Source organism: Periplaneta americana, chromosome 9, assembly GCF_040183065.1.
Source record: "Periplaneta americana isolate PAMFEO1 chromosome 9, P.americana_PAMFEO1_priV1, whole genome shotgun sequence".
NCBI lineage: Eukaryota > Metazoa > Arthropoda > Insecta > Blattodea > Blattidae > Periplaneta > Periplaneta americana.
This window is the reverse complement of record NC_091125.1, coordinates 47,181,121-47,205,754: the sequence shown is the minus strand read 5'-3', so window position 1 is coordinate 47,205,754 and position 24,634 is coordinate 47,181,121. Positions and strand designations below refer to the sequence as shown.

The 24,634-nt window shown below is 36.7% G+C and overlaps 2 protein-coding genes and 1 non-coding gene across 7 annotated transcripts in view; 2 read left to right on the top strand and 1 right to left on the bottom strand.

Moving 5' to 3' along the window:
* DNAlig3 (DNA ligase 3) overlaps window positions 1-24,634 on the top strand; it is a 590,685-nt gene that overhangs the window by 210,827 nt on the left and 355,224 nt on the right. For all 4 annotated transcript variants that reach the window (XM_069834626.1, XM_069834625.1, XM_069834628.1 and 1 more), the window contains exon 4: window positions 128-433. In XM_069834626.1, the coding sequence (XP_069690727.1) occupies window positions 128-433 (306 nt within the window). The remainder of the gene's footprint in view (window positions 1-127; window positions 434-24,634) is intronic.
* The window catches only part of LOC138705891 (uncharacterized), a 238,305-nt gene that overhangs the window by 196,545 nt on the left and 17,126 nt on the right, over window positions 1-24,634 (bottom strand). The gene's annotated exons all lie outside the window — the stretch shown is intronic.
* On the top strand, window positions 9,030-9,102 carry TRNAN-GUU (transfer RNA asparagine (anticodon GUU)). The gene has a single exon. It is a non-coding gene; the product is annotated as a tRNA-Asn (tRNA).

Here is a 24,634-nt window from a genome sequence, read left to right as displayed (position 1 = left end):
ATATATATATATATATATATATATATATATATATATTATTTTGGATTATCATTTTCGTAACTATTTAATTTAGAATTATAACCAATTTCCTATTCTTCTTTAATTGTTATACTTTTTTGTCTTCAAGGATGGAAACCTACACCGAAAGAACCTAAGGACGATACACCTAAAAAGACAAAAGTATCATCGACGAAAACGTCAAAAGAGAAAGAGAAGGAAAAAGACAAGGACAAGGATAAGGAGAAAGAGAAAGACAAAGATAAAGACAGGGATAAAGAGAAGAAGAAGGACTCGGGATCATCGGCCAAAGAAGGCCACAAAGATGATTCTTTCAGGGAGTTCAGGAGATTGTGCGCTGCCTTGTCGGAGACACAAAGCTACACCGGGAAGACCGCGCTGGTCAAAGAATTTTTCACTAAGGGCACCGACGGCTGTAAGTACGAAGACTTATCTCTATTTCATATGCACTTTTTTTTTAATTCTGCTGCATTCATAGATGTCTGTATGGCCCTAAAGCCTTCACTCTGAATACTCCAGCTATCTATAGGCTATCTTTTAGTCAGTTAAAATTAAAAATTACAGCCGAAAATTGTTCATTTCTTTCCAGAGTCTAAATATTACCACGTATATTTGTCCTACAATTTGATTTTCCGCGCTAAACTGGAGAATTTTCTGCCGTCGCTTTGAACCGTGCCGTTACGGTTGCGACCAAATTGAACTGAATACACAATGTCGCCAACATAAGGACATGATATTTGGTCTGTGGCGTCTTTAGGAGGAGATATTTGTTTTTTTTTCTGTCTCTACCTCCTTCGTTCTGAACATTACTGTGAGATAGCACCACTGTTAGCGACAAGATGTATTTGCGTAAATATTACGAATAGATTACATGAGGGGTTCGCGACAGGAACAGTTTTGCTGTGGCGCATACGCGGACTTCTCATGCAGTAGCAGCGTGATACTTACTGGAATTTATTTTCATGTGTACATTCCAGATCAAATCAAGAAGATCCCTTCTTGCTCCGGTTACACATCTTGCATATTATACGAAGGTTAGGTTTGGTTAGTTTAGGTTTTTATTAACCAAGTCCGCTTATGCGCAGTCGGCCAAGGTGATCTTGTCGGTCATGGCCCTTATGATGGTTTTTGTTTCGTAATATTGATAAGCAATAATATGATGAAAGCGGGGAATAATTTCATGGCCGTTAAAAGTTTCTTCTTAAAAGACGAGGTATTTTCTCTAGATCACAAATAAAAGGCAACGCGGTCATAATTACGTACTTAACGCTTTGGCGAACATTAACCGGAAATTTACTTTCCTTCATTTGAATGATATTCCCTGAAAAACACCTCCCCCTCCCCCTTTATTTCGTCGTGATAACCTACTTTAAGAACTTACTACATCTGCATTTTCTTTTGGTGCATTCAAACACCGCCCTTTTACTGCATAAACCTTGCACTTGACTAATGGAGTCAATTATTTAACAATATAGTCGCGAATTTCACTATCACCTTTTCGATTGTCTTTTATTTGACACGGCTCGGTACGACCCGGTTACTAGTGGTCAGCGAGCAACGTCGACTACCGACGTTGGTCTACCGTGCGTATTATTCAGTTGTTTCGAATAACTGTTAAACGTTGTATATAATTAAAGCTACTTTTACAGACCAACTGTAGGATTATGATAGCGGCCAAAGAAATACGATTGGTTGGCTGGTATGTTGGTAACATGTTCATACATAATCAGTGAAAACCTCCATAGAACTAGTAATCTAACAGTTTGGGTAATGCGATTTATAAGATCAGTTATTCCTTATAGTAAAATGAGTGACAAAAATGATTATTAATATGTGTTCAGCGTAGGAATGAAAGCGCAAAAGATCGCTATAATCGGATTGTCGCGTAAGATGTGTCTGGAAACTTCAAACATTAAGACGGGATTGTCTTTTTTCCTTACATATATATGTATATATATATATATATATATATTCTTTTTTCTGAATTATTCCCTTTGCCATGTATTGTGGGTCCCTATCACCACGACATGGCGCGTCCTCAGGTTAGAGGAGACGGCTTCCAGATATGGAGGGTAGCTGCGAATATTGTATTGAATAAGCAGTCGTGGACAGCCGATAAGGGGTGGTCCTCCAGCTTGGGGATTGGGCAAAGGACTAACAACCCATCACCGTAAAAAAAAGCTTGTTACGAAAAACGGTTATTGGGAAAATATTTGGGGCTAAGAGGGATGAAGTTACAGGAGAATGGAGAAAGTTACACAACGCAGAACTGCAAGCATTGTATTCTTCACCTGGAGTAATTAGGAACATTAAATCCAGACGTTTGAGATGGGCAGGGCATGTAGCACGTATGGGCGAATCCAGAAATGCATATAGTGTGTTAGTTGGGAAACCGGAGGGAAAAAGACCTTTGGGAAGTCCGAGACGTAGAGGAAGGATAATATTAAAATGGATATGAGGGAGGTGGGATATGATAATAGAGAATGGATTAATCTTGCACAGGATAGGGACCGATGGCGGGCTTATGTGAGGGCGGCAATGAACCTGCGGGTTCCTTAAAAGCCATTTGTAAGTAAGTATTATTCCCCCTGAATTGGTTATAATTGAAAACAGTATTTTGAAAATCACTATATTACAGATGGAACTTACGTAACGGTTTTTTTTCTTCGAGCGTGATACCATATTCCCTATGACTATCACGTAAATGTTATCTGTGGAAATTTGTAGTTATAATTTATTCTACTTAAGTGAACCAATTATTTCAATTATTACCAACAAACATTAAATACACTCCTTCGTCAAAAGAGGACAAGGCAAGATGTTAGTCCAGCTGAAAAAGTGTTGGGGGATCAGTCAAGACCTTAGGTGCGCTATGGTACAAAAATCGCCTGTTACTGAGAGGTTTCATTGCAGAGCTTAAAATTTATAATAAGATAGTTTAATTTTGACGTAGACGTGAAGTAAGCAGTAACTTCAAAGCTCTCATTTATGGACGAAATGGTTTATGTGTCGTAAATGTATTAACATAAACCTACTATTAATAAGTACTACTATTGCTATTGCTACTGCTACTGCTTTTAAGGAACCCGGAGATTCATTGCCGCCCTCACATAAGCCCGCCATCAGTCCCTATCCTGAGCAGTATTAATCCACTCACTACAATCATATCCTACCTCCCTCAAATCCATTTTAATATTATTCTCCCATCTACGTCTCGGCCTCCCCAAAGATCTTTTTCTCTCCGGCCTCCCAACTAACATTCTATATGCATTTCTGGATTCACCTATACGTGCTAAATGCCCTGCCTTTCTAAACGTCTGGATTTAATGTTCCTAATTATGTCAGGTGAAGAATACAATGCTTGCAGTTCTACATTGCGTAACTTTCTCTGTTCTCCTGTAACTTCGTCCCTCTTAGCCTCAAATATTTTCCTAAAAACCTTTTTCTCAAACACCTTTAGCCTCTGTTCCTCTCTCAAAGTGAGAGTCCAAGTTTCACAACCATACAGAACAACCGGTAATATAACTGTTTTATAAATTTTAACTTTCAGATTTTTTGACAGCAGACTGGATGATAAAAGCTTCTCAACCGAATAATAACAAGCATTTCCCATATTTATTCTGCGTTTAATTTCCTCCCGAGTGTCATTTATATTTGTTACTGTTGCTCCAAGATATTTGAATTTTTCCACCGTTTCTAAGGAAAAATTTCCAATTTTTGTATTTCCATTTCATACAATATTCTGGTCACGCGACATGATCATATATTTTGTCTTTTCGGGATTTACTTCCAAACCTATTGCTGTACTTGCTTCAAGTAAAATTTCCGTGTTTTCCGTAAGAGTTAGTAGATTTTCTGCTAACATATTCACGTCATCCGCATAGACAAGCAGCTGATGTAACCCTTTCAATTCCAAACTCTCTCTGTCATCCTGGACTTTCCTAATGGCATACTCTAGAACAAAGTTAAAAAATAAAGGTGATAATGCATCTCTTTGCTTTTGCCCGCAGTGAATTGGAAAAGCATCCGACAGAAACTGACCTACGTATACGGACTGCAGTATGTTTCACTGAAACACATTTTTAATTAATCGAGCTAGTTTCTTGGGAATGATAAATACTATAAGAATATTATATAAAACTTTTCCCTTAACCGAGTCATATGCCTTTTTGTAATCTATGAATAACTGATGGATTGTACAGTAGTAGTAGTACCAGCAGCAGCAGCAGCGCATTATTACTGGATATACTTTCCGTCCAAAGGAAGCCATTTTAACAATGTTATCGCCCTGAATTTAAGTGTCTACCTTCGGAGCGTGATAACAACGAATGGGGATAAAGCATAGTGAGATGTGAAAGGGAAACTGTTCGTATACATAAATTACCTGATTCTGTTGAATCCAATAATGAAAGCCTCCTCATTTGTGCTTCTGCTTTTGGTAAGTAAAATATAATCATGATGCCTATATTGTCAAATAATGCCATTTTAAAGCAATCTACTTGTGTACGAGTTTGTGCTGAAACGTTTCATTCCCTCAAAGCACAGTTCTAGTGTGTCGGGCAGTTATTCTGAAGCCTCATATCTGCACCTTAATATCAGAAGTACAAAACTTAAGGAAATGTGTTGGTCTTTGGAAAGAAGTAATAATTTCCTTCCTAGCATAAGGAACAGAATTAGGATAGAAGCGGCATAAGACACGCGAATATAGCTGCGTAGTTTTATTTAATAATCGTCAGTAGTATTAGGTATTTAAAGTGTGTAAAGAGAAGTAATATGTAATGATGAACATCATCGAAAGTATTTCTGAAAGTTTATTTGTTAAGTTTTCGGTTTCATTCCAAAGGAGAACTATATGGAATGGCTACTTATGCTCAAAGAAAAAAAAAGCGATATCGAGATTTTGGCCGAAATGTTCTTCTTTCGTTTAGAAACATTTCCTGCGACATATGCTTCTTTTCTTACTGCTGGTCGTAGAAATTGAGAACTTGAATACTAGTATATTAGAGTGTGTAATTTCTTCTTCTTTTTCTTCACTTCATGGCGTGGGCATTATGCCTGTTCCGTCTCACAGTTCTTTCCAGCTCTCTTTTGGCCTTCCTATGTCTGTATTTCCTCATGGTTTGTAGTGGAATGCTGCTTCAGATATTCTCATTTTATCCACTCTTTGTATATGTTGCAACCACTGATTCTGGTGTTCTTTTATTTTGTAATTTATAGAAAAAAATATTTAATTCTGTTCTTATGTCCTCATTTCTTGTACAACCTTTTGTTCTTCGTAAAGAAATTCATTTCGGAACTTTGTAATCTGCTTTTCAGATTGTTTGTAAGTACCCATGATTCGCTTCTGTAGAGTAAGGAAGGAATATCCACTTTTTGAAATGTAAGTCTTGTTTCTTTTCTTGATTTATTTTTTATGTTTATTGTACCGCACATCATTTTAAATTTTGAAAGTTTTAAATTTATATATATTTCTCTTTTTGCAATCTTGTTCCAGAGGTGTGTTATCAATTATTATTTTTGATCTAATACACGTTTTCCCCCCAGAATGTCATTACTTTCGTTTTATTTGGTAATATTGTAAAATTATAATGAGAACATAATTTGTTTAAGCAATATCTGCATGTTGCAGGTTTCTTTCTGTTTCTTGAACACTATATCATCTGCATATAATAATATATTTAAGTTTATAAAATGATTTAATTTATAATATCATAAGCCCTAGGAGAAGGATGGATGGTTCAACCAGAAGAAACACCTGTGGAATAACGGTTAGCGCGTCTGGCCGCGAAACCAGGTAGCCCGGGTTCTATTCCTGGTTGGGGCAAGTTACCTGGTTGAGGTTTTCTCCGGGGTTTTCCCTCAACCCAATATGAGCAAATGCTGGGTAACTTTCGGTTTTGGATCTCGGATTCATTTCACCGGCATTATCATCTTCATCTCATTCAGACGCTAAATAGCCTAAGATGTTGATAAAGCGTCGTAAAATAACCTACTAAAATAAAAAATCAACCAGAAGAAGCAATAATGGCATGTACGAGAGGTACCTATCGGTTGGGACACGGAGCTTTCCCAAGTACTGCAGCCCAAGTACTGGGTGTTCATTTAGAAGTGTGTCATGACGTCACTGTTGTGAGTCAGCGATTTGAAGCGAGTTTCAGCTTTTATGTCAGAGCAGTTGCCTATTAATCAAGGCGTTCAATCTGAATTTGAGAACGTGTACGGTTTAATTTCAACGTCGTAGCAACAGATGGCGGTCTGTACGGTCTGTATGCTACCATAACCTCTTTCGAACTGTGTTTTGCTCGGGCAAGTCGTACGCAGGGTATTTGTTATCATCGGTTGCGTGAGGCAACATTCCACAACACAAATCAAATGCTCCGTACCATGTTGACCGTCGTAATTAATGTCAACAAATGCTGTACGTAAGTAATCGTCTTAACCCTCTCCCCATATCCCGACAGTAAGAAAAAAAAACTCACCCCAGTACGTATTTCCAAACAGTTCACATTCCTGCCACTACTGGAGTTATCGTACGTATCGGTAAGTACTCTTCAGGCAACTTCTCTGGCACATAGGTAATACGCCTCTGCGGAAGTGTAGGAAGATTGAATTCTCTAGGCTCATCGACTAGCCACATGACGTCATACAGCGAGCCATGACACACTTTGAACTGAACACGCAGTATGCTTTTTGTGCACTCGTGGTGGAATGAGTTGCATGCTGCCGGGCCAAGCCGGATCCACCATCTATCCAGATTCAAATCCTTATACCGTACATCTAGCGGTGACCTGCCGTACCTGACAAGTTTACATGTGTCGTCATGCCCCGTAAATCAAGGAAGAACCTGGGGAACTCTGGTGCCTCGTGCTGAGTTAGGTAGGCTACATGAATTGCCAGAAATTCACCTCCGTCCCATCTACAAAACTTCGTATTATAGCGGATGATTTATTTCTGCGTTACGGAAATACAAGTGATCCCCTATTTTTTTTAGAATGAGAGAACAATGAAAGGCGATTTTATTGTGGAGAGTATCGATGAAATGGCGGGGGGAAATCGGGAGATCCTGAAAAAATCTTTCACAATCTTGACTCGTTCACCGCAAATAGGCTACTAACTCCGTCATCACCGAAATTTGAACTTAAATTTGTAGTTGTCGTAACTAGCGCTCTGCCAGCTGTGCAACCAAGGCGGCTGAAGGTAGACTGAGAAAGTTACGAATTAAGGCCCATGAAAAGTCATGTCTGCCTGAGCCTTCAGACGGTGTAGGATAACGGAAGCTGTGGTTTTTGATAGACGAGACGGCGGGCAGCTGTATAAACCCATCCATCCATCCATCCACCCACGTGTACATACATAGGCATACATACATACATACATACATACATTACAATACAATACATGCATCCATACATACATGCATCCATACATACATGCATCCATGCATACATACATACATACATACATACATATACACACACACACACATATAGAGCTACTCAAAATAGCCTTAATAAAGTTGAGAATTTAAGTGAAGAAGAACTAAGCCGAGACACGCAACATTTCGATCTCGATTGTGTTTTTATTTCTTTCTTTCTTTCTTTTTTTCTTTCTGTATTTCTGTCCTTCTTCCTTTCTACTATGTAATTGGACATATAGCAGCAAAACAAAACATTATGAGAAATAAAATTGAATTTCAAAATATGAGTGAAGTCTGTGGTTTTTGGTGAACGAGACGGCGGGCAGCTTTATAAACCCATCCATCTATCTATCCATCCATCCATCCATCCACCCACGAGTACATACATAGGCCTACATACATACATACATACATACATACATACATACATGCATCCATATATACATGCATCCATACATACATACATACATACATACATACATACATACATACACACATACTGGGTGTTCATTTCAAAGTGTGTTATGACGTCACTGTTGAGTCAGCGATTTGAAGCGAGTTTCAGCTTTTGTGTCAGAGAAATTGCCTATTAATCAAGGCGTTCAATCTGAACTTGAGAACGTGTACGGTATAACTTGAACGTCGTAGCAACAGATGGCGGTCTGTACGGTCTGTGTGCTACCATAACCTCTTTCGAACTGTGTTTTGCGCGGGCAAGTCGTACGCAGAGTATTTGTTATCATCAGTTGCGTACGGCAGCATTCCACAATACAAATCAAATGCTCCGCATCCATGTTGACCGTCGAAGTTAATGTCAACAAATACGTAAGTAATCGCCTTAACCCTCTCCCCATATCCCGACAGTAAGAGAAAACTCACCACAGTACATGTTTCGAAACAGTTCACATTCCTGCCACTACCGGCGTTACCGTACGTATCGGTAAGTACTCTTCTGAATGAACGCCGTACTTGCTAGGCAACTTCTCTAGCAGATAAGTAATACACCTCTGCGGAAGTGTAGGAAGATTGAATTCTCTAGGCTCATCGACTAGCCACGTGACGGCATACAGCGAGCCATGACACACTTTGAACTGAACACCCAGTAGAGCTATTCAAAATAGACCTTAATAAAGTTGAGAATTTAAGTGAAGAAGAACAAAGCCGAGACACGCAACATTTCGATCTCTATTGTGTTACTCTTTCTTTCTTTCTCTCTCTCTCTCTCTCTCTTTCTTTCTTTCTTTCTTTCTTTCTTTCTTTCTTTCTTTCTTTCTTTCTTTCTTTCTACTATGTAATTGGACATATAGCAGCAAAACATAACAGTGAGAGAAATAAAATTGAATTTCAAAATATGAGTGAAGTCTGAATTTTTTCGTTTTTGGATAGAAGTTTTCGGTTGTGGAACGTCTATGTCTTAGTAATCTCAATTTAGAATGAAGATAGCTTTTCATTCTGCAGTTTTCTGTAATGGATAACCTACACTAATAATGAAGAAGACCTGTTTCGTTTCATGGAAGAATTACAGAACGGACTATCTGTGGTTGTGTGTACTACATTACTCTGGAAATCAGAACAACTCAGTGTCGGGTAGAGTTCCCGGGTAGCTCAGTTGGTAGAGCGTTGGTACGTTAAACCAAAGGTCCCGGGTTCGATACCCGGCCCCGGAACAATTTTTCCCTCGAAATTATTCAAATCAACTTTACAGGGAGTTATACCTGAAATCTTGATTTGCATAATACACGTCACTGTTCGTTAACAGAAACCCACAATGTAAGTCACATGGAGTTAGTGTGCACTCGAAGTTGGTTGCTTGACGGTTGTCAGCCCACTTTGAGGTAAGTGGATATAGAGGGAAGAATTGGATCGGTGTCGGGTAGAGTTCCCCGGTAGCTCAGTTGGTAGAGCGTTGGTACGTTAAACCAAATGTCCCGGGTTCGATACCCGGCCCCGGAACAATTTTTCCCTCGAAATTATTCAAATTATTCAGAACAACTCTAGTCGATTCTTTCTATCCTGATTGTGAGATAAGAATTTCATACATCTCATTAGACATTAACATGAAAACGTTGACATAAAAAACATTAAAACAACTTATGAATTCTGTTTCCGAACTTTCCACTATCTCACCGACGCAATATAGCTCTCAAAAATGTCATTTAATGACCTGAAAGTTTCCATATCCTATTTACGTAATCATTATCACGGGAACAAAAAATTATAGAAAATACAGGATCCGATTTTGATGTAGAAGGGTTAGAATTTCACAACACCTTGCCAATGACCTTTGTAACCGTATACATTTCAATTCGAAGCAGCAGCCATTTGGACTTTCTTTTTATATTGTGCCTCGTTCATTAGTGCTTGTTCTTCTTTTTAGTTTCCGTATAACCTGCAGCTGCCCGCTTTTGTTTTGTTTCTGCCGGAATTGAACTCATTGTACCGGAACAAGCAAGACCAATAAAAGGAATCTCGCGACTCGTATTTTGTAAAAGCGCATCCGTGTTTAATTTTTCTTTACATAATTGCAGCTGTATGTTCAGAACGTTTCTGGTGGAACAAGCCTCAGGACCTGGAAGTTGCTCAGCTGACCTGAGACAATGCTGCTATCCTCGTCAGACCTGTTAAATTTGTGATAAACAAACAGCTTTATTGTAGGTTTCCTCGGAATGTTTCGGGCTTTCTGCTCATCCTCATTAAGCTAAAACTGCACGTCCGCCATTCTTCCTGAAAATCTCTGTTGTTTCAGTAAGTATCGAATTTTTCGTAGAATTTTAATACTTGGCTATGAAATTTCTTGTCCCGCGCCCTAGCGTCGTGGTCAAATACATTATGCGTAGGACTAGCGTTATGGAATGCGCGCTGGTTCGAACCCTCATGGAGAAGGAAATTTCCTTATGAAATTTCGACCAGTGTATGGGACCGGTGCCTACTCAACATCGTGATGAATTTGGGGAGTTACGGTAGTAGCGAAATCCGGTTATGAAAACCAGCTATAACGGTTGGGGAATCATCGTGATCACCACAAGATACCTTCGTTCTGGTTGGGTGATCGTTCACCTTTGCTGAGGCATATGGACTTGAGGCCAACACGTGGCCTTAGCCACTGGTTACGGAATTTATTATTGCATTCTTCATTCATTAATCTAACTTAGTACAGTATCATTGTATCGACTGATTATTCCATTTTATTTGTACTTTTATAGTATTTCAGTTCCGGACTTACTTTACTAGACTATGATTCCTCGGCTAGTTGATTCTTTAGATTACTTACAGTGTCTGTTTATTTGCTCATAGCAGGTCAGTGTTGATTTTTCTGTTTCGTTTGAGGTCGAGATTTGTCTCTTTGTTGTTTTCCGCCTTTACCAGAGCCCTCCCGGAAGGCAACGTTGCATCACTACTGGACAGAAGGTTGAATGAACTCGTACGTCTAATTAATCCTTCAATACGAGTTCAAATTCTATGTACATAAGGCTTATATTCACTGTGAAAACTTAAATGCAAACATAGCCCTAATAGTCTGACGAAAAACATACAAAAATATAACAACATTTGAGCATTCAGAATGCAGAACGTGTAAGTTAGGAATAACCAATAAACCACTGACGTAGCTCAAGCGGTGGGCGCGTATGCTCGAGCGTATGTTCGATTCCCGCTCCGACTGGTTATCTGGTTGGTTTTTTCCGAGGTTTTCTCCAACTGTGAGGAGAATTTCAGTTAATCACATGGCGAATCACTGACCTCATCAAATACCATTTCACTAACCCCAATTTCATGGACGCTAAATAACCGAGTGTTTCATACAACATTGTTAAATAACTGATAAATTAAAAAATGTATTTATAGCCTGATAACAACAATTTCTTTTTGGTCTGTAGTGCTAGTTTCGCTCGATGGAATCGATTGTTGAGAGAAGTTGTGTGATTTTGCCGAGGTAATAACTTTTGTTTAAAATCTGAGGCATGGAGTTAGGATGCTAGTTCTGATATTGCAAGCAAACTTCATAGTACTGCTCAGTTCCTAGCACATTTTAAGTGTGGTTAACAAGTCAGAAAATATGACAAGTTTGTCTTTTTCCTAATTTCAATTTTTGATCACCTATTACCGCGCTATTCCTGTCATGTGATTGGTTGAATTATTACGTTTCGGTTGAATTATTATGTTTCGATACATATAAGTTTGAAAGTATAGAGCTGCGAACTTATAACTTTACATCTTTATAGTTGCATCTGTAGATTGCCCGGTTAGAAGGTTTTTAAGTCGGAGAATACGAGTAATAATTAGGCCTAAGTATCGCGCATTCCCAGCGTCAAAAGCGCCTGTTAACAGAACTTGTAACCATATAATGTATCCGTTTACTGTGTGAAGCATTAAAATGAAAGAGATAAGAATGAGGATGCAGTATGTGCGGCAGGTTTCTGTGCTAAATTAAACTCAATTATATATATATTTTTTAAATCGTTCGAACAAGGCTAAAGGCTCGATGATGATAAGAATTTCCAAAACAATTAATGTTGCAGCACGTGGCTAAATGTTTAGCTAGAAGACAGGCAGCTCGTGTAAAGACGCGGGTTCGAATCCTGGCGGGGGAATTTTTTCCCCCTTATTTAATATGTTTTGTAACATACCAGGGTGCTTCTCATGGACAAATTTTATTTCACAGGCAGATATACTGATTCACTGTAGTAGGGCACTTTGCTTTTCAACATAGTCACTATGCTTGTCCAGACATTTGTTTCAACGATAGACCAAGGCATCGATGCCGGCATAGAAGAAATCTACTTCAAGTCCCTGAAGCAATGTCATGACGGCTTGTTGAATGGCCGTCTCGGCGTTGAATCGCTTAGCACCCAGGTGCTTCTTCAACGATTCGAAGAGAAGAAAATCACTGGGCTCCAGGTTGGGGCTGTAGGGAGGATGGTCCAGTACCTCCCACCGGAAACACCGTTTCGCACCATATACCTCGGCAAGTTGACGATAAATTCCTGCTGGTGAGATGCCCTTAAGACACAATAACCGGATCACAATACGCACCTCCATGTTTGATCATGTTTCCGTGTGCGCAGCTATCTTTCAACTAATATTGCGAGGATCTAACGCAACTTATGCGTCATCTAATGACTGCGTGATGAAGCTGTGGTCTGCTGCCGCGGCCCTGACGGAAAATTCGAACAAGAAGGGAAATTTGTCACCGTAAGAGCTCGTATTACTTCGTGACTTCACTTTTTGAATCACTCTTGTAATTCAATTGTATTTTTTTTCCTATATTTTGCTAGTGTCTTACTCAGTATTTCCAACATTACGAATATAGGCAAAGAGCACTGGACGAAGCACTAATTCCACACCTCTTCTTATTTTGATGTATTTTTTTTTTCAATTATTCATTACCCGTCCTCCGAATATATATTATAACCAGGGAAAGGATTTATATGTAAATACATATTTACTTATAAAGCTAATATCATTTATATTTTGCATTATCTTTATGTTTCACAATGTGTAGGGTTGAAAAATCCTACTTTTATTTTCCATATTTTTCCATATTTTAGAGTTTAGTACATATTTTCGTTAATTTCCATATATTTTCCATATTTCATATAAAACAGTCCATATTATATTAGGTTTAACAATAAAACAAAACAAAATTCCATTAACTTTTAAAAATACATTTCAACAATAGAGATTTAAACACATGTTCAGTAATCCCTTTAACATCAGAGTTATTTGAAAATTAGCAGTCCTATCAACAATGGGAAAGTAAGCTACAAAACTGTATTAATTTAATTTAAAATTTTTAACAGACTTCAGTTGTGCAGCTCAACAGTTAAATGCCAGTCAGAGTACACATAGGTTCAGTTTTGTAAATCATACTATAAAGACGGTAAATATGCCAAAAGTACGTCATTCAGTCAATTTAAAATCAAAACTAACAAGTTACATTTCAGAATTTAAAGAAGATGGTTTATCAACTGACAATAAAATATTATTTTGTAATTTGTGTCAGTGTGCAGTATCATCTACACAAAAGTTCCTGGTGCAACAACACATTACAACTAGTAAACATCAGGCCAACAAACAACTAGGGTAAGTTCGGGTGAGACGCCCCAGAGGGAGAGTCGCCCCGCCCTCTCATAAGGACATAAGAAATGTTAGGAAAGAAATTATTTCTTGTCCGTATCTTCAGTTTGGTGTGAACGTTCGACGGGAGCTATCTATTGTATTTTGTGTGTCGAAATATCCACAGTATTCCGTTAGGTTGAGGACGAGGAGCCGATCTACCTGGAAGAAATTTTTATACTAGTTTGGTGAAACCTTCTTATAGACGAGGTAAGGGATTATTTAAAACCTTTTGTCACTTAAAATGTTAGTTGAACAATCGAGTTATATGCCAGTGACCTTTTCAAAGCTAATTCTTTCCTGGAAGACAAATTATTTGCTGGGGCTTCTCACCCTCCATGTGAGGGAGTGATGCCCCACTTCGATGAGGGAGAGATGCCCCACATGACAAAGTTTACTTTCGAGAGAATATTATTATTAAAAGTATTATTCCATCATTGAAGCAATTGAAATATTAAAATAATCCATATTAAAATGTTAATATTCATCACAATTATTCAGACCACTTGCAAATTTTGACAATTTTAATCGAAGTGTCATTTAACATGCCTAGTAAAATCAAGCCATTAAATTATAAATTCGTGATAATTTCTTAAGTTATTGTAGGTGATATTGGATTTTTGTTATTACCTTATTATTATTATTATTATTATTATTATTATTATTATTATTATTATTATTATTCTGGGATACATAAAAGTCTGTTTGTAGTTACGCAATTTCATTGCGAATAAATTTGTACAAACTTGTTATTGATTAAAAAGTAAGAATGAAGAAAGAGCACAATGAAATTTCCTTTTATAGGAAATGTCAACAGTTTACAAGAGGAAAAATGATGTCCGTGGCCGTTGGACAGAGGACGATTTGAAAAGTGCCATCGATGCCGTTAGGGAGAATAAAATAGGTGTGATGAAGCCTCTCGAAATTTTGGCATTCTATCTAGAACACCAAGAAGGCGAATGACCAGTTCGAACTACAAAAAGTCACTTGGCCCGTCTTGCATGTTTAGGCGATGAAGCGGAGAATAAGCTGTTGACGCATATTCAGAAAATGCAAGAAGTTGGATTTTTCACCCACCAGAAACTATGTAAAAATCATGGCATTCAAAATAGCTCAAGAGCTGGGAATCAAATATCCTTTTTCCGTCCACAAAGGCAAGCTGACAAGCACTGGTTTAAATCGTTCATGAGGCGCCATCCTGAAATTAGTATTAGGAAAGCGGAAGATGTCTTTGAACAGAGCTCAAGGAATGAGCAAGGACGAAGTCAGAAAGTATTTTCAAATGCTGGAAAAAATGCTTCAAAAGGAAGACTTGCTGCAAAAGCCAGGTCATGTTTTTAACATGGACGAAACAGGACTCCAGCTGAACAACAAGCCTGGTTATGTTGTTGCAAAGAAGGGCTCGAAAGACGTTCGTCTTGACATCTGTAGAAAAAAGTGAAACCATATCGGTTCTTGCTTCTTCCAGTGCTGAGTGATATTTTCTCACACCCTTTTGCATATTTAAAGGAGTAAACAAAAAGAAAGGATTCGAAGATGGCATGTCACCCGGTTCTACAGCTGTAATTTCAAAAAAGCTTATGTCACGTCGGAATATTTATGATGTGCTCGAGGGAACACTTCCTCTCAAGGAAATCTGCAGGAAAAGTATTAATAATTATTCTCGATGAACATTCATCGCATGTAAGCAACATAAAACTTCTAGACTTCGCCATTGCTGATGATGAAATCCTCTTGTATCTGCCCAGTCATACAACTCATTACCTACAACCACTAGATCGTAGTTTCTTCAAATCCTTGAAGTCTTGCTTTTATGAAGCCTGTCGAACGTGGATGGTGACAAATGAAAACAGGAAGCTAAGCAGACTACAATTTAGGTATCTTCTGAGTAAAGCCTGAGGAAAGCTGCAACCACGGGAAATGGCATGTCTGGATTTTGAGCCACATGAACATTCCCTTCCGACCTTTCTGCAGTCCCGGAAAATGCATTCCTCCTCTCTGGTCAAGCTGTCAAAGAAGGCCTAGACCAAAACAGTCAAAATGAAAATGAGCCTTCTAAATCTCCAAAGAATATGGAAGTGAAATCTGAAGGACCTCCTGATCTTGTGGGAGCTTCCTCAGCTTCTGGCAATCTTGTGGGCAATAACGACGACCAAAATGATGGAGGCATGGTAAATAGTAGCTACACCACGTAAAATAATGCAGGAAATTTCTCCTTTACCGACACTGCCACAAAACCAACCAAAAAGAAAACAGTCGGAAGTCGTCTTGACTTCAGACGAAAACATGGCCAAAAATCATCCGAAATTTCTGGAGAAAGGTCGAATTCACAAGAGGCCTATAGCAAGCGTACCTATTTCCAAACGTCAGCACAGAACTGACTCCGAGGTTAAGGACGAACCTGGGCCCTTAATCGTAGAAGATGAGGACGAAATGTGTGCCGGATATGAGGATCTTTATGCAGGTGCGACTGGATAAAGTGTTTGGATTGCAAAAAGTGGATTCATGAAGAATATACAATGTATGGTGATCGTTGCGATTTGTATGGAAAGTTATTTAAAAGACAAAACAGAAACAAGTGAGTGGGGCGTTTCATCCTCAGTCGTGGGGCATCTCACCCGCACTGTCGGGAGAGTTGGCCGTTGCGTGCTATTCTACTTTATTATAAACAAGCAGAAACAGAGTGCTGACAGACACTGAAAATGTTCTTTAACATGTTCTTAAGTGTGTCTTTTACAATTTCATTTGTATTTTGTTAATAAATTTTGAATTTAATTAGTCTTAATATTAGATTATTTAAATGTGGGGCGACTCACCCGACCTTACCCTAAATTCCAAGCAGAGACAATTGTTTTTAACACAACCAACAACATCGAATGTAAGATCTGAGTTTAACATCGACCTGTGCCGTTCTCTCATCTCTGCTGATATTCCTCTCTACAAACTAAAGAATAAGGTCTTCAGGGAATTCCTTGAAAAATATACTCAACATACAATCCCGGATGAGTCAACACTTAGGAAGACGTATGCTCCATCCATCTACGATGAGACAATACAGAAGATAAGAGATGAAATTAAAGATAGTTCAATTTGGGTTTCCATTGATGAGACTCCCGACAAAGAAGGTAGACTTGTTGGTAATGTAGTTATCGGTTTGTTAAGTGAACAATATTCTGAACGAATTCTTTTACATTGTGATGTTCTAGAAAAGTGCAATAACAAAACTATAGTTAAACTGTTCAACGAAGCTATGGGTATCCTGTGGCCAAAGGGTATTATGTACGATAATGTGTTATTCTTTATTAGCGATGCTGCCCCTTATATGGTCAAAGCTGGACAAGCATTATCTGTTGTATATCCTAAATTGACTCATTTTACTTGTGTGGCGCATGCATTTCATCGTGTGGCAGAAGTGGTCAGAGACAATTTCCCTAAAGTAGATTTGTTGATTTCATCAGTGAAAAAAGTATTTCTCAAAGCTCCCAGTAGAGTTAACGTGTTGAAAGAAATGTACCCTGAAATTCCATTGCCACCAAAGCCAATTTTAACTAGATGGGGTACATGGCTAGAAGCAGTTGAATATTATGCCGAACATATAGACTCTATTAACAATGTTCTCCTTGCATTGGACTCTGAAGATGCAGTCTCAATTGATACTGCGAAAACAGTTACCTGTGACATAAGTGTGAAGAATGACTTAGCTCACATTCAGCATACATTTTCATGCATCATAAAAACGCTCAAAAGTCTCCAAAATAGGCACCTTTCACTATCTGAAAGTTTTGAAATTATAAATAGTACTGTGGAACAACTGAATCGTGGTAGAGGTAAAGTTGCAGCTAAGGTGGACACTGTACTTTCAAAAAACCCTGGATATGAAGAACTACAAAAGGTTGTTGCTGTGATGAGTGGTGAATCAACAGTGAAGATTAACTTGGACTTATCCCCAGCAGACATTGTGAAATTGAATTATGTACCAGTTACTTCTTGTGACGTCGAACGCTCTTTTAGTCAGTATAAATCTATCCTCAGAGACAATAGAAGAAGATTCACTTTTCAGCACTTGAAAGAAATGTTTGTAACCTATTGTTATGGTAACAGACAATAAAAATTGTGTTTTGTTGAAACTACATTGGAAGATAAGGTACGTCCATTATATTTTTTGTTTAGTTTGATTAAAATGTACCAATATTTAACGTACATAGTCATTTTTTTATAATTTTAAGTCCATATTTAATTCCATATTTTGGTAAAAATCCATATTTAATTCCATATTTTGGTAAAAATAACTACATATATATTTACATATTTCATATATTTTTAGTCCATATAAATCCGTTCCCTGATTATAACCTACTGACTGAAGGAGTCACGTCTTTCAGTTATGTCAAATATTTCCTACTGCTCAACAGAGCTTCATCAGTCCAAATTAAAAGAGAAAGACAGCTGTGGAATTCGAACATTCAAGCATAGGCCTACGTATCATTTAGCAATTAACGCTGTGCCAAGGATTTAATACATAATTACATATTTTGCGGAAGTTATGAAATACCACAGTTAAAAATAAAGCAACAATAAAATACCTGACCTGCAATTTTCCGTTGCTCATATGAATCATGTGTTAGGACTTCATTTCATCGTGCGCAATCTTAGGCCTGTAGTCCATAATTGTACATGTAACATTTCTTAGCATGGTTCTTAGCTTTCAGATCAATATCTTGGTTAATTTTAAGATCTCATTCACATTCCATACTTAAGGTTAAAAGTGGTCCCTTCGATGACTGAAAGATCTAAATCTTTCGCCTGATTCGGGTTCGAGTCCCGGTGATTCTTGGATTTTTTTTATTGAAAACCTATGGTGACACTTGGGGCAGACAAACCCCGCAATTGAAGATGTATTTATTTTTTTTTGTGTTCTCCCGTTTTCCCACATTACCATAAATATCATTCCATTCGATCTCTCCCAATAATATTCCATAGTGTCAATTGGTAACCCGCCTTGCTGGAGAATTGCGTAAGCCATGGCTCTAAAGCTTGGGCATATTGTACTCTCTGATAGAAAGTCTAGAGACCTTCCACTTACAGAACCGCATGCAGGCTTAGGCTTAAAAGAGATACTATGTCACTGTTGCACCTCGTTTAAAAGCTAGAAATGCCCGTGCTAGCCACAAAAACACACCTCACTTTTCTTTGGACATCCATCTTGTATAATTAATGGTAACAATGAAAATTGTTGCATTTGTTCCATTGTTACCGTCTTTTGTTTCCTTCAGTGCCTCAAACTTACAGACGAAGTTTTATTTTCATTTGGTACCAGTATTCATTCAAAATACTTATAATCCTCTGAAACCCCACCATGACTTTTGAGACACTGTGTATTGTGGAAATGGTGAGAGCGATTATTATCGGCGCATTGATGGTGTACACATTCATTCTAAGGTGCTCGTTAAAATGCAGCATTAAAAATATAATTAAGAACCTTGAGATGTGTATCTATCATGATAAAGTTTAGTCCTTTAGTACTTTAATTTTTAAATTCTTAATACTCTGCATCTGAAGAGTAATTCTCTTATGTAACTTCATATGTAGCAAGTAATTTACTGTCTGCTTTCCTTGCTCATTTATAAGGGATGACGTGCATTTCAAATATTAATTTATGTTTACGAAATGATGTGTGATTAGGGAGTTATTTGCTAAGCCTTACCTTTGAATGTACTGTATAACAATGAAATATTAGTTGTAGAATGCTTAATATACAAGTACACCGTACTTTTCCTTTATTCTGTTCATGACTTTGGAAGCATTCCAAATCTTAATTATTATATTTACTACACTGAACACAACTGACACATTGTTTTCCACGCACTAACCCGTGAATAATGTCTACGTAAATCATGTGGTTAACTTCATATCCTGATAATTTTTTATAATATATTAATCAATTACTAGCGACTAGCTAGGCCACTAAACCGTTATATAACAATATAATATTTTACTTTAGAATATTGTGATGAAAACAGCGCATCTTCTCAAGGACGAAGTGACCTCCATTGGAGGTCAGCAAGCAGCTTGTGACACCGACACCAAATATAAACATGACGCTACACCAAGTAATTCAGTGCACGGCCATTTTGTATCAAATCAACGAGAACTCGTAAATTTAAAGCTATTGCTGATAAAATTGTCAGAGATGGATTAGGAAAGTGCAAGCAACAACAAAAAGCTTGATAATAAGTCACACTTAACTTCTATGTTATCAACATGGAGATCATTTCCACAAGTTGATTGATTCTAAGCATACTTTCCAGTTCAGAAACTTTGTTAATTGATAACACTGATACGCATATGTTTTATTGAATGTGGAAGTGTAACTCTGGATAGTAGCATTCATTCATATATTGTATCAAACATTATTTTGAAACATGAATTAAGCAATGTATACTTCTAATTCGGAATGCGTGTTAGTATACATTTTATGTAAATACTGATGTGATGATAAACTATATTTTACTTTGCAATGCTTTATTTTAGTACAATGTATTTTAGTCAAGTTACCCACCTGTTCATATGTTTATGAGAGTAACTAATTTATTTTCTCATTATAGATTGTTCTATACTTTCTTAATATTGATTTATTAACTCATTATTTTTATTTTATTTTTTAAGTTTTAAGTTTAGGCTATTATTGCAAGCAAAAATTACATAATTAGCAAAGATTTTACAATATTATTGTAATACTCGTATATGAATATTCTTCAAAATTCGAAATTGATTACCAATCTCATATTCAAATGCATTACAAATTGTTGTATAAATACAATTGTAACCGGGTCACGCCCGAAGAAGCAAGATACTTGAGGTTGAGTGTGACTAATAATGAAAACTGGATAGAAGATAAAGAAATAATAATAATAATAATAATAATAATAATAATAATAATAAATCATCACAATTGTCATTAAACTGTTAACTGTAATTACACACTAAATTTAAAAAGAATAAGAAAGAAAAAACAAAAACAAACAAACACAAACAAACAAACAAACGTTACAGATACATAAACATACTAAGTTAAGATTACGACATTGTTAAAGTGATAAAAAATAAAGGATAACAATTTACATGATTATAATTTTAAAAACAGTTCAAGCATATTATTGGGCGTAGGTTATTGCGTAGCATGAGTTTTATTTATTTTTTTAGTTTAATTCCAATAAAATATTATGGAATTCTTAGTACGCAATAATAATAATAATAATAATAATAATACTAATAATAATAATAATAATACTTTATTGCTAGAAGAAAATATACATATGTTTTATATATAATAATCACTCTAGCTCCCCGAGAAAGAGTAAGTTACATACTCGTGTTCAGGGAGCATTCATATAAGTGTAAGACATTTGATTAAATAACAGAATAAAAAGTAAAAAGAAAAGAAAAAGAAAACACAGATATCAATAATTGGAACTTTAAATTTTCTCCCTGAACAGTAACGTTTTAATTAATTATTTTTAATTAAGGAGCATTAACAAATTGTATGTTCGGGAATTTAGCTATTATCTTATTATAAAGTCTTGGACCGAGGTTGCTACTATGATTATATGCTACAATTGTGGTACATTTAGGTTCTGTCAAACATATCGTCGTTGTTCCTGCAATAACTCCTATGTGCAAAATATAAAATTTTTCAGTAGGAAGAAAAAACACACCTATGGTAGTGGCACATAGGACATTGTGAATTCTTACATTTTCGAAACAAATAAATACAATTACATATAAGCGATTTTATTATTTGTTGTATCACTATTTAACTTACTTAACTTAATAGAGCAAAAATCTGAAAATCGATAAATAGGAGTTATAGCAGGAACAACGACGATATGTGTGGTCTAATCTTTTAATTTTATATTTATGTGAATACAGGGTTTATATACTATACGAAATTCAATAAGACATAGTTGTAAGTCTGATGGATATCAAATACTTTAAATTCTGAATACAACAGTTCTGAAGGGTAATCAAGAACTTTATTAAGACATATTTTTGTTATTCTTTTCTGTAGCAGAGTTATTGACATGAGGGAGGTAAGACTTTTAAGAAACGACATACAGGGCAGAAAGAAATTAGTGGTGTTTTGTTTTCAATGCTAAAGCACAACACTAAATATTAATGTGTGTTTCGTATGCGTTTAACGATTTAATATGCTCCTAAAAATTGCAGTATTCCTTGAACATACAATTCGCTAATTAGGTCCTTAATAGGTTGTTTTATAACCTCTAACTACGGTCATTCTTGGTTTGGCACAACCTATATGGTACGAATGTTAGACGAAAAGAACTACTAGAGTTTAAAGGTCCATTCACAATGAAAATTAAACATAACCGTAACATAAACACAGAAGTTTGCGTCCAGGCCACCAAATGGGATCATTCACATAAGCATTGACATAAACATTACCATAAGACGTTAACATGAAAGTTTGCAATCTCCAAACTTTCAAGCTTATGCTTATGTGATTTGAAAATATAACACAATCATGGAGCGCTGAAGTATACGACAGAATATGAGGAAATGGCGTCGTTGTTATGTGTCCATGGTTACCAAGTATGTTTGCGGTTATGTTTATGTTCCCATCGTGAATGATGGTATGACTCCTTGATTTTACTGTAACGTTTATATTCTCAAGTTAACGCTTACGTTATGTTTAATTTTCATTGTGAATGAACCTTAATTTTTATTGTTTGCACACTTCACTTGAAGCCGTCTCATTTAATGCCCAGACTTTTCTTTGTGTCATAAATGTACGTACGACACGTGCCGTACCTCCTGGCAGTACTTAGTTTTTGGAGAAAGCCCTGTTATGGATACGGTATTTATTACTCTTAAAATCCACCGTGTTTGAACTCGCTAACTTCGAAACTAATGGCAAATTTGAACGGCCGTTAGACAATGTTAATTCGAAAGGATTACTAGTTTCATATCCTTTTATAAGGTAGACCACTTTAGCGTAATTTAACTGAAGGAATTCATTTAATCGTGCTTACCATGTGATGACTCTCAGTGATATGTAAGTTATAGCAAGGTCGCGCGATCAACAGGCACAAATTTGTCACAAACCTCAAGCATTGCATAAGAAAGACAAGCACCAACAACAATCCTATATTAATGTTAAAAGCAAGTAAAGTCGCTTTATTATATCTTGAGAAAGTGTTGTTATCCTGCAAATATATTTTCAGACTCCGACGAAAATGCACGTTTTAATGATCCCTGATTTTGACATATCTTCTACTCGTCTGCCGGTCTTATCTACTTGCTTGTTTGTTTGTCGGTCTATCTGTGTGTATGTTTGTGTATAGAGAATTATCGTATGATATTTGGCGAGTTTTGTTCACATTCAACATCCAAGAGTCAATTACCCGGGAATGTTGGCAGTACATTTATTTTTATGTTATTTTTAAATACAGTAACAGTTATTTTTGTATGCAGTTCCCTTTCAGTTTGTAATACCACAAAATATGCAATGCATCATAAAATAATTTTGCTTTCGTTATTGTCAACTAATATTTTTTTGCCAATAGATATTACGTTTTAATTGATTGTGAATGTATTGCATGCTTAAGGCGTATCTTCCGAATACAGTAGGCGAAATAAAATAATATATATGATATGCGTAAATCACTTCGTGATTTAAGACGGCGCTTATTCCGTCGGATCCCGGCCAACTAGTCACTCATATCGAGTGCACCTCAGCACATGTGTGGACTTCGGTCCTGCGTTCATAGTTATCTATGACGTAGTGCAGAGGGCGGCCACTAGAGGGAACCCAAGAGTTGGAGCTTAATCTGAGACGATTCTAACCGGCGTCGGAGTTGTATCCGGTGTGGCTTAGTGGATAAAGCATCAGCACATAGAACTGAAAACCCGGGTTCAAATCCCGGCGCCGGAGAGAATTTTTCTCCGTTCCATTACTCTTTCATCGTAAAATAATATTAGTTGATTTGTGAGAATTATTTATAAAATGCAGGTATGAAATTGTATTCCTTTCTATGATGATGATGATGATGATGATGATGATGATGTAAGTCAGTGGTGCATATTCCAGTCTGTACGGGCAAGCACGCGCCACAGGCAGGTTGCTCTGCGCGCGGGTTAACTTTTTTCTAGAACTGGGGAAAAAATAACGTAACGGTTATTTTGGAATAGTTCCAAGCAAGGAACTGTTCCAAAAAGTAACAGCACCTTGGAATACTACGTTCCAAAATAACAATGTTCTGAGCTAGTACGAGATAGGCCTACTTCCTGTTACAAAATACTCGTTTAACTTTGGAACTACATTATGACAACGCCCGTTCCACAGAACGGAACAAGTTTGGCACTATTGGAATTGAAAGCATAAGTGGGAATCCTTCTGTCGCTATGAAAGAAATGTTGGAAACTAAAGTAAAGGATAAATAGTAAAGATACGCAAATTATCTTGAAACTGATGTTATCTATAAAACAATTATTAATTATTGCTCTTTAATCCCATGTAAGATTTGTTATTATATATTGCAAGTCAGAGGAATTAAACAACTTTGAAACCTCGATAATCATTTAGGGACACGCTGTATAATTGATGAGCCTAACAAAGCCAAAAATAAGAGTCAAGCTGTTCGATGATGGTAAGCACGCCATGCTTAGATCTATTTTTTCAAATAACATTTTACGAGACGTAAAGGCTAGTGTGAGACGGAAATCGGAAAAGCGATTCTATAGCAAAATTATATCTTAAAATGTTTATTTTCGCTTATCAGTATTGCTGTTGTAAAGGCAATGATGTTATATTCCAGCAGTGTGAGAAGTTTATATATGGACGCAGTTACTTTTAATTTATTCATTTGGTATTGTAAATTACAAATAAATTTTAATTCGTTATTCTAAATCGCATGTTAAACATCTCTTGTGAAATAATTTTATTGCGTTTATTAAAATTATAAAGAATTATTGTAACTCTATTTTATTTAAAGTTCATTTTGTTCACTCATTCTTTTAATCACTGCTATCTGTACAGCAATATACACTTCAATTAGTTAGCATGCG